Consider the following 9,833-nt stretch of genomic DNA (forward strand, 5'->3'; position numbering starts at 1 on the left):
ACCTCTTGCTTCCTTCCGGGCTTTTTCTTTTTTTCTTTTTTGCTATCTCGGTTCGACCTACCATCTCACCACCGAGGACTAGAAACTTGGTGTTTTATGCAATTAAATGCAGAGTGCAAATAGCCTTAATCCAGGGAGCGGAAAGAATACGAGCTTGTTAATATTGCACTGTTGTCTTGGCACTTTGTGGTACAAATGCAATCTTCTGGCATCCCTCTCTCATCTCCCATTCCAAAGCCTATGAGCTGTCCAGGCTCAACAAGGACTAGTTTCTTGGGTATATTCACCTCCCAGTTCCAGAAAATACGTAAGCCCCTTTCTCTTAAACTTCTGCCAAAGTTCCTTGGAAACTTAATGGTGGTGTGGATAATCATTTTTGTCTGTGGACTGTGTGAATGAGAGCCAGACAATGAATGCAAAATTCATGATACTGATCTCCTTAGCTCATGGGTCGCCAAAGGCTCATGGGCAAATTTGAGTTTTGGAGTGTTGTGGGTACTTGCTCCCTCTGGTCACATCTTTCACCTTTCCCCCAGATCAGTTCTCTCCCCCCCCCCAAAGAGGGAAGGATTGCACACAAACATACAAATTTTGCATTTCTGCACGTTCTGTGTGACAGTCAGAATGAATAGAATTTCCGAGCCCTGATAAGCCTATAGAGCTGAAAGAGGAGGAGGGAAAGAGCATTGCTTGCCCAAGTTCCTCCCCTTTTGTGTAATTTTTAGGGGGGGAAGTTACCACCAAAGGAGCAGCGAGTTTTGAGGGAGGCAGAGCTCAGAAGCTTTTGGGGCCCTCAAGGACACTGTTGTGGCTGCAGAACGTGACGCTGGTGCCTCCTGTCTCCTAGTGTTTGGGTTTTAATTTGCAAGCACTTTGATGGGTCTGACCTGAATCCAGGGAAGGTTTCAACCCTTTCACCCCAGGAGATAATGCACAAGCAAATGGGCGCTCCATGCGTTGTGCATTTGTCAAGTGCAGAATCCTTGAGTCTACTGACAGAACTGGAATCCCATCCCAGGCTTGGGAACGATGCCAGCATGTGCAACACAGCAGCTTGCCATGTATGTGTGTGCTGAAGTGAACACCAGCCAACTTCTTCCCTTCTCAGATCTTAGGCAGAGCTGCCTTGTCCGCCCCTTAAAAACCCTGCACAACTAGTTCGTTTCGGCCCTTATATGGATCCGCTTACTGCAGGGTTTGTCCGTTCTGGAGGGGAGCTGGGCTTATTGATTCTGCAGCACGTAAAGGAGGAATTGGGGGGAGAAAAAACCAACTTCCAAAGAGAGCTGGTGCTATTGTGCCCACCCAACCCCATTTAGTAGATGTGAACCAGGTGTTCAATGTCTAGCGGACACAAAAAAAATTTCCAGGCAGAAGCTGCAGGCATCACAGGAAGAGTATATTGCTAGAAGGGTGTGTCTGAATCTGACCCAGTGTGCAATTTCAGCTCATTGCCTCAGGTGGGCATGGGGAACAAGTGGCCTTCCAGATGTTGCTGAACTACAACTCCCATCATGCTCGCTGGCACTGATGGTTCAGCAACATCTGGAGAGCCACATGTTCCCAACACCAGACCTAAGGGAATTGCCTACTGGAGGAGGGAGCAGGGGACTATCCCAAGTTCTCATTGAGGTGGTAAATCTGTATCTAGAAGAAGCATTTCCACCCTTGCTTTCTACATGCAGAGATATATATATTGCTGCCTTAGAGAGGAATATTTTATAGAGTTGGAAGGGATCCCAAGGGTCAACTATTCCAACCCTCTGCAATGCAGGATGCTGTTAATGCATTCTTGAATAGCATTGCATGCCAATTATACCCGACACTTGGAATTTTAAATTCCCTTGTAAGCAAGGGTGTCTGGAAGGTAGGGAGAGAAGCAGCACAATAGGGGAAGAGCAGAGGCTGGTGCAGGGCAACACAGCTACTTCTTGGGGAATTGCAGCACCTTTTGCATGCATATAGAATCCCACCCCACTGCCCCATGCCGAGTTTCTAGTCCTGTTGTGGGTGATTTCTAGTGAATTTTCCAGAAAGTTGGCTGAATAGTGAACTGGGGAGGTGTCGTGAGTGTCTCCTTGCCCACCTCCCTTAATTAGAAACAGAGCATACGCAGTGTAAGTTTTCATAAGAGCAGGGTTGATGAATCTGTGGCCCTCCAGATTTTGTTGGACTCCGTCAGCCCCGGCCAGCATGGGAGTTGTAGTTCTAGCAGCATCTGGAGAGCAAGTGGTTCCCCACCCCTGTTCTAAATGTCTTGGCACTCTTTTAATTTTTGAACAGCTGCTTCCTTTTCTGTCCTCTTGCAGTCCTGAATGCAAATCTATGCTTTGCAGAATCAAATGTTATTGGTGCCGCATCTTTTATTATTAGAGATCTGTTTCATGCTGCTGGCCATTGTGATTAATGGAACCTCCATGTTCAGTGGCAGAATATCTCCGAAACTCAGAAGATGGGGGGGGGACAGCAATGGGAGAGGGCTGTTGTCTATCTTCTTCACTTGTCGTGTGCTTCCTGGAGGCATGAGATAGCTCAGTTGGTAGAGCACGAGGCTCTCTTAATCTCAGGGTCGTGGGTTCAAGCCCCACTTAGGGCAAATCATCCCTTCATTGCAGGGGGTTGGACTAGATGACCCTCGGTGTCCCTTCCAGCTCTACAATGCTATGATTCTGTTATATCTGGCTGACCTGTGGGAGAGAACTGATGATGAACTAGAAGGACGTCTGCCTGATCCTGCTGGGCTCCTTTCATGTTCATGCGCTGTGATGCGCTCCCAAGCCTTCAGCCGCAGATGGTTTATAAACTTAAAGCTGCTTTAGCTCTTCTTTTGGTTGCTCAGTTTTATTCCCAGCATCTCCAAAGGGGGATGGGTCAGTGGGCTGCTTTGCTCTTGAATGCTTCATCATACATAAGGGGAGAGCCTGCCTTTGGCTTCTGAGAACCTGAGTCCTGACAAAATTGCTGGAAAAAGCCCAACTTTGGTGGATGATTCACAAATGAGAAGCTCTTGTGTCTTGGGAATCACCAGTCCTCATGGCTCAATAACAATAATAAAAATAAAAATAATAAACTGGAATGTTACAAGCAAATTTTAATTTATTTTTTAAAGCCCAGATTGTTCCTCCAGCAGCTCAGATCAGGGCTTCGCACCTGCTTTGTCTCAATGCAGAAGGCTTCCCTCGCCCTCCTCGCATGCTTCGCATGTCTCTCACTCAGCTTACCTTCTGCTTTCTTACTTCTGGAAAGTGTCCTGGGTTCCCCTTGGAGAGCCCTCAAGATGCCATCATCATTAAATGGCAGTAGAAGAAATCCCTGCAGATTTTCCTCTGCATGAGAGAGAGAGAGAATCTTTTTAGAAAACTCCATAAGCACCTTATCATCATAGCCTAGTTCTCAGTGAAGTGGAGCAAGCCTGTGTCTGTGCTGTACCCCTCCAGACCTTTGGGTTGGGGAGGGCTCTTCCATAGAGCAACAAAGCCATCGTCCTCTGCATGCAGAAAAAGAGCGGGTCAGGCTCTTTCCCCACATGCAGGCTTTTTGCATGCAGGGAGTGTATTTAGTTTGTATGGAAGATCGTTCTGACACGTAAGCCTCCCCGCTCCAAGTCTGAGGGGTACAGCCGGGACACATGCTTGCCCCACTTCTCTGAGAACTAGACCTTGGAGCTGATATTCCTGGTTCTACGCTTCCAACCTTGGGAGGACGAGTCCGTGCCCTTGGAGACACCCAAACTCTGCTGGCTGCCAATGTAAACTGTGAGAGTGTTCTGCAGCAAGCAGCTCTCTGAATGGGCAGCTGTTTACCCCTGACATTCCAGCCACAAGGCCCGCAGATTCTCCTCTGTTAAGGAAAGGAATGCCAGCCTTGTCTTTTTATAACTCGAGGGGAGCTCTTGCTCAAGTAACAGGTTGGGCAGAATACAATGTGAACCTCAATTTTTGTCACTTATCTTGACTGTGGAATATTCCTATTAGGGGTAGATCCACTGAAATTAATGGGCATGAATAAATTGGGTCCATTAATTAATTCCATTGAGTCTCCTCTGAGTAGGACTTAGCCCTGATTCTCATGAAGGCAGGGATTTCCAAATTTATTTTAGATGGCAGCTGATGTCGTACAGTTTGTTGTACAACATTCAGTGCAACAAAAAGCACTGTGTGTGTGTGTGTGTTCTGTTCTGTTGTGGATCTATGACGAACATCTCTGATGCATGTTGCTGTATTTGAGATCCTTATCTGCAACTATAAACATTTTTGCTCCTGTAAACCAAAAGCGAATAATCATCATGTGATCTTTATGGTCTTGAGGTCAAAATGAAGATCAGGGGCTACTGGGCAGAGCATGGAGGGGGGCACTTGAGAAGGAAGATTATGGAAAGGTGACCAGCACAGTATATCGAACCAGGTGTTTGCAGCACAGATTTTCTTCTGGTGGGTGATTTCCTCTGCTTGCATATGTTGATGGTGCACATTTCATGGTCAAAGGTGGGGATGCATGTTGTCTTTGATTTGAAAGTAGTAGTCCAAGCATTCAGCAGGGCTCAGTTACGCGGGGAGGCAGAGGGTTCCTTAATACAGCGGTGCCCTCCAGAAGCCGTTGGACTACAATTCCCAACATCTCTGGCCTTTGGCCACGCTAGCTGGAGCTGATGGGAGTTGTAGTCCATTCACCTCCATGGTTGGAGGCAGTATTCTTCTGGATAATACTGGTTGCTGGGAATCGCAGGTGGGGAGAGGGCTCTTGCACTTGGGTTTGTGCTTGTGGGCTCCCCCTTGGGGCATTTGGTTGGCCACTGTGACAATAGGATGCTGGACCATTGGCCTAACCCAGCAGACTCTTCCTATATTACGTAGGCCAGTATGTTGGCTGTTTCTGCTTTCTAATACCCAACATTCCCCACTTTTAGGCAAAATATGCCTCCTAGATCCTTCAGAGCCTAGCAGCTAAACCGACTGGGCCACTCTGACCCACTGCAACCCGTTTTTATTTCCATTGTTATTTTGTAGGCCTCTATCATGTTGCTTACTACTTGTTAGGATTTTTTTTTTTAAAGTATTGATCATGTGGCTTATTTTGTATAAGAGGAGCTGCCTTTGAACTCTTTCTAGGGAAGAATCTTAAATGCTTAGAATATTCACAGCCATGTCTTCATAGAAGGTTCTGCATAGTTGTAAATCAAAACACGCTCCCTTCCCAATTCCTAAAAAACCTGCTTTGCGCCCCCAGAGGTACCTCTGAAATGTTAGCAGCCATCGCCCCCCTCTCCAAGGGTGTTTTTGTAGCCCTTGAGGACTAGAAACTTTATTTTTTAAAAAAATATTGAGCTATTCAAGATGGAGAAACTAGACTTCTGAGCTTCTGCGGCTTGGATGCCTGATTGCAGGCTAGTATTGAGTGTTTCCGAGCACTGTTGGTGTGATCCTGGCTACACAGCCTCTCATAATGGCAAAGCCACAAGGTTTTGGTGGCGTTTTGGTGAATGCTGGGCAAGCTCAGCCGCTCAGTTGTTAATGTTCCCAAAGCTAATCCTTTGCCAGCTTGGCACTCCCTGGATGTTGTCCTTCCCATCATCTCCAGCCAGAGTGGCCAATAGTCAGCGATGGAGGTCAAGGAACGCTGGAGCATGCCAGCTGGCTTAGATGTTCTCAGAACAGTGTGAGGAAAACTGAAGCCTTTAACATGACGCTCTGTGTTTTTGTTTCTTTTTGTCTCTAGGTGTAATCGCTGAGGATCTGCAAAATGGCGCTCCGCTTCCGCACCTTGCTGCCCTTTGCCATCCCTGGAGTGCTGGCGCTCATCGGGTGGTGGTGGTTTTCTTCACGCAAAAAGGAGCGTGCGAGCAATCACGACAGGCGAGACTTGGCCAACATAGAAGAACACAGGATAGGCTCCCCCAAGAAAGAGCCTTCCGCTAGAGAAGGGGTGCCGTTGAACAGCCAGCCGCCCCTGCCCCCAGAAGCCAAGCAGCCTGCTGAACCAGCCTTTACCGTCGAGTCTTCGGCAAGCCTGCAGGCCCCTTTGGAAAGCGGCGCTCGGCGCTGGGACCCCCCAAGACACCGGCCTGTCACGGCAAAAACAACCATTGAATCCAACAGGGTTCAGGACGACAGTGAAAAACTGGAAGTGACGGGGTGCCGAGATGTACCTAGATCCCCCGCACAGGAGCCTTCCCTTCCGGGCGCTCAGATAGCTGACGGTACCTGTGCTGGTGAAGCTTCTATCGAGAGGCCACTGGCAGCCACTCGAGTGGCAGACCGGGTGCCATCACCAGTCTCGACGGCAGCAGCTCTGCTAGAGAAGTCTTCTAGTTTAGAGAAGTCTGGGGATAGCGGTTTGGAGGAGGTGGTCCAGGATGATGCACCAGAGAAGCCTTTGAAAGAAGGCCTCTGTTCTGTAGCAGCCACCTCCTCAGATGCGGGTTCTTTGGCCGCCCCATGCTCCCAAATGGCAGATGATGCGGTTTCTCAACCCTCTGTGGATGCCACTGGAAAGGAAGAGATTGGTGGTGGCTGCGCCGGTGCGGCGGCCACAGTGATGGAAGCGGAGGCTAAATGCGTCAAACCTGCTAGCGCAGAATTGGCCCAGAAAGAAGAGACGTCCAGTTCGAACGCTGGTAGTACGTTGAAGCGCCATGGTTTTGGAGATGTTGGCTGTAAGGGGAGTTTGGAGAAAGCGAGGGTGGGAGGCATCAGCTTAGACAAAGAAGAAGTCCAGAAGATTGAGCAGGTTGCCATACATATAATTTCCAACGTCATCCAGGCAGCCACCGAGGAAGTGCTTTCTGGGTCGGTCAGCGACATGTCGGATAGGATCTCTCAGATGGCCAGCCGGGTTGAGAAGATCTCCGTGGCAGCTGCCGGCCAAGCAGAGTGCAGCAAGGGCCACGGCTGTGTCGCTGAGAAGGCGGCGGCCATAGAGGTGACTCCCCTGCTGGAAGAGAACGTCAACCGCCACGCCATGTACTCAAGCCACTTGACGCATGGCCTCTTGGGAAACCCAAGCCACGGCCTCTCCAGGGACTCCAGAAGCGCCGAGCAGCCTGCCGGTGACCCAGCCGCAAACCACGAGGATGAGTTGGAAGACGCTCAGACGATGACAGAAGATTCCGGCTGCAGCGCCTGCACCTCGGAAGACGGGGCGAGTGCGGAGGACCTCTTGAAAAGCACCTCCTCTCCTGCTTTGGGTAAGCGCTTGGATTTGCTGAACATGCCCACGCTCAAAGACTCGGAACACAAGCTGGCGTCCAGCAAAAAGCCTCCCTCCTCCCCTACGCTAGCGGAGAACAAAGTGCCGTACAGCAACGGAGTGCTGAAGGAAGACTGCCCCCATCGGAGGCACGACCAGCCGTGGTTGGCAGAAGCAGATGCAGACAACTCAGGGGGTAAGGATTCCTGTGTCCCGGTTTTCTTGCATGTGTCCTGTTTCTTGTTTTTTCACAAAATTTATTTGCAGCATTAACTGCCCATCATCAAAAGATTCCAGGGTTGTGTAAATAAAATGGAGTCCTGCTTCCTTGGAGAGCTATGAGCATCTTATACTGGGCTGCTCTGGGTGTAAAAGTAAGGGTTTGCTTTCTCTCCTTCAAAATACGTAAACGCTAGAATTTTGGGGTCACTCTAGAAATGTATTGGCAGCAGATTCGGGGCACACCCAAAAGTCCTGCTTTTCTCAGCTTGTCATGAATGTGTCAGGTTTGCTATTGTGAGATGTAGAGGCAGCTTAAATGGCTTTAAAATGGAGTTTGGCTCTTTCAGTTGTTATTATTAGGCCTGATAACTTAAGTGGGACCAGTGTTGTCGGAGGAGCTGTCATGGTGCTTTCCTGATGTATGTATGCATGTTGACTCTATATCCCTTCTGAAGGAGCCCAGGACGGCAGACATGTCCACAATTTAAAAACAGAATGAAAGCATTCTAAAACTGTTAAAACACTCTTAAGCTTCTCTGGGGAGGGCACTTCACAACCAGGATGCTACCACCTAAAAGGCCCACCCCTCATTAGTTGCCTACATGCCTCAGGTTGGTATGGGCATCTGGAGAAAGGCCTTTGAAGATGATATTGAAGTCTGGGCAGGTATATCTGGAGGGATATGATCCTTCAAGTAACCTGGCCCTGAGCTGTTCAGGGCTTTGAAACGTTAATACCAGCACTTTGAATTGGACCTGGAAATGGGCAGAAAGCCAGCACGGATGGTGTAGCCATGCATGTTTTGATGATTTTTTCGCCCAGTAGCATATTTTAATGACATGGGTTTATTTTTTAATTTTCTGTGTGATTTGTTTTGTACTTGTAAACTGCATAGAAGCTCCATTTGGCTTTTAAGCGGTATGTAAATTAATTGTTTTTATTATTGTTGTTGATGATGAGGATGATAACGTATTGTTAGGTGTTCAATCTCCTCTCACCTGCAAGATCTTTTGTAGAGGTCTGGACCCAGATATATTCTTAAAAGGTCCCCTTTTGCTGAATGGTGTTTATTTATATTTATAGACAGAACTGGCAGCTCAGGAGGCCCCGCAGAACTTGTTCACTCTGCTGTAAAGTATGTGTGTATGTTAGATTTACTAGAATTATCAAGGTGGGTTAGCGTGAACAGTCCTTAAACTCAAGATGACTTTAGAGGAGGTTTTTTTTGTGAACCAACACAAACCTCTCACAATATTGCCTTTCTCTTAGTCACAAGGGGCAGCTAGCCTGCAGCCTTCTTCTATCTATTGTTGGCCACCGAACTCCCATCAGCCCCAGCTGATGGGATTTGTAGTCCACAAGCATCAGGAAGGCAGTAGGGTCACATTATCTAAATGTGTGTAGAACTTCAGCCTTGGTTTCTAGTGTTTAATGCTGTATTGATGGCTGTGTTTGTTGAAGGCAATGAACACCCTGGCTCAGGCTGTTTTGGGGTGGGGGGTCTTTCCCTCCATGACTCTATGCCAAATCATTCCTCACCTGAGTTTCTTTCAGTAGCAAAGTGGAAAATTTGTAAGGGCCCTATGGGTTCTTGAACATTCACTTTCAGGAGCATGCATGTGGGAAGACGCAGGCTATACATAAGCTATACATTTAAAGCACATTCCACCCCCTGCAAAGAATCCTGGGAGCTGTAGCTTACCTCTCGCAGAGGGTTGTATCCAGTGCTAGCCCCACACAAGAGTAGACCCATTGAAATTAATGGACATGGCTAACCTAGGCCCATAAATTTCATTGGGTCTATTCTGAGTAGGCCTTGTTTGCATACAACACAAGGAGACAATTCACATAGGGTGTGTGTGTGTGTGTGTGTGTGTGTTGTAGAGGGGAGAGGTGCTTTAAATGTATGGTGTGCCATGAATGGAAAGACCCCCTTTCCCTCACCCTGCTTTGTAGAATAAGGAGGATCCTGTTTCAGAACTCCTGCTAGGTGTGTAGTTTCGCCCCGGCTCTTAATACTTCCTCATATTTCAAACTTATTTATTTATGTATAAGATTCTGTAACATGCCTCAGAGCTGCGGAACTTATCTCTCTTTGTAGGTTCGGATGTAAATAGCATGGATTCAGTGGACATTGGCTGTGCCCTCAGAAATAAGGACAGCTGCCAGAATTCGAAGACCGGAGCAGATTCTAATAAGACAGAGCTTGTTATCTGGGAGATAGAGGTACCAAAGGTAATGCCCCAAATTTCTGGTGGAATCTGGCCTAACCAAAGTTTTGCTTCACACCTGAAAGTGTGTTGACTATATTTACACATGGCTGTATCAATGCAGAATTGTTCAGATGTAACGGAAACATATAAGATGTGCCAAGCAGGAATTGTTGAATACATCTTCATATTAATCCTCTCTCCCTGAGGACTTGT

The 9,833-nt window shown here is 47.8% G+C and overlaps 1 protein-coding gene across 4 annotated transcripts in view; it reads left to right on the top strand.

Moving 5' to 3' along the window:
• The window catches only part of LOC309357841 (A-kinase anchor protein 1, mitochondrial-like), a 31,054-nt gene extending 21,328 nt beyond the window's left edge, over positions 1-9,726 (top strand). For all 4 annotated transcript variants that reach the window (XM_081890396.1, XM_081890395.1, XM_081890397.1 and 1 more), the window contains 2 exons: positions 5,716-7,381; positions 9,509-9,726. In XM_081890396.1, coding sequence (XP_081746522.1) covers positions 5,740-7,381; positions 9,509-9,711 — 1,845 coding nt within the window. In that variant the 5' untranslated portion in view covers positions 5,716-5,739 and the 3' untranslated portion in view covers positions 9,712-9,726. The remainder of the gene's footprint in view (positions 1-5,715; positions 7,382-9,508) is intronic.
• The last annotated feature ends 107 nt before the right edge of the window (positions 9,727-9,833 follow it).

This window comes from Podarcis melisellensis (assembly GCF_964234715.1).
Source record: "Podarcis melisellensis genome assembly, chromosome: 15".
Classification (NCBI taxonomy): domain Eukaryota; kingdom Metazoa; phylum Chordata; class Lepidosauria; order Squamata; family Lacertidae; genus Podarcis; species Podarcis melisellensis.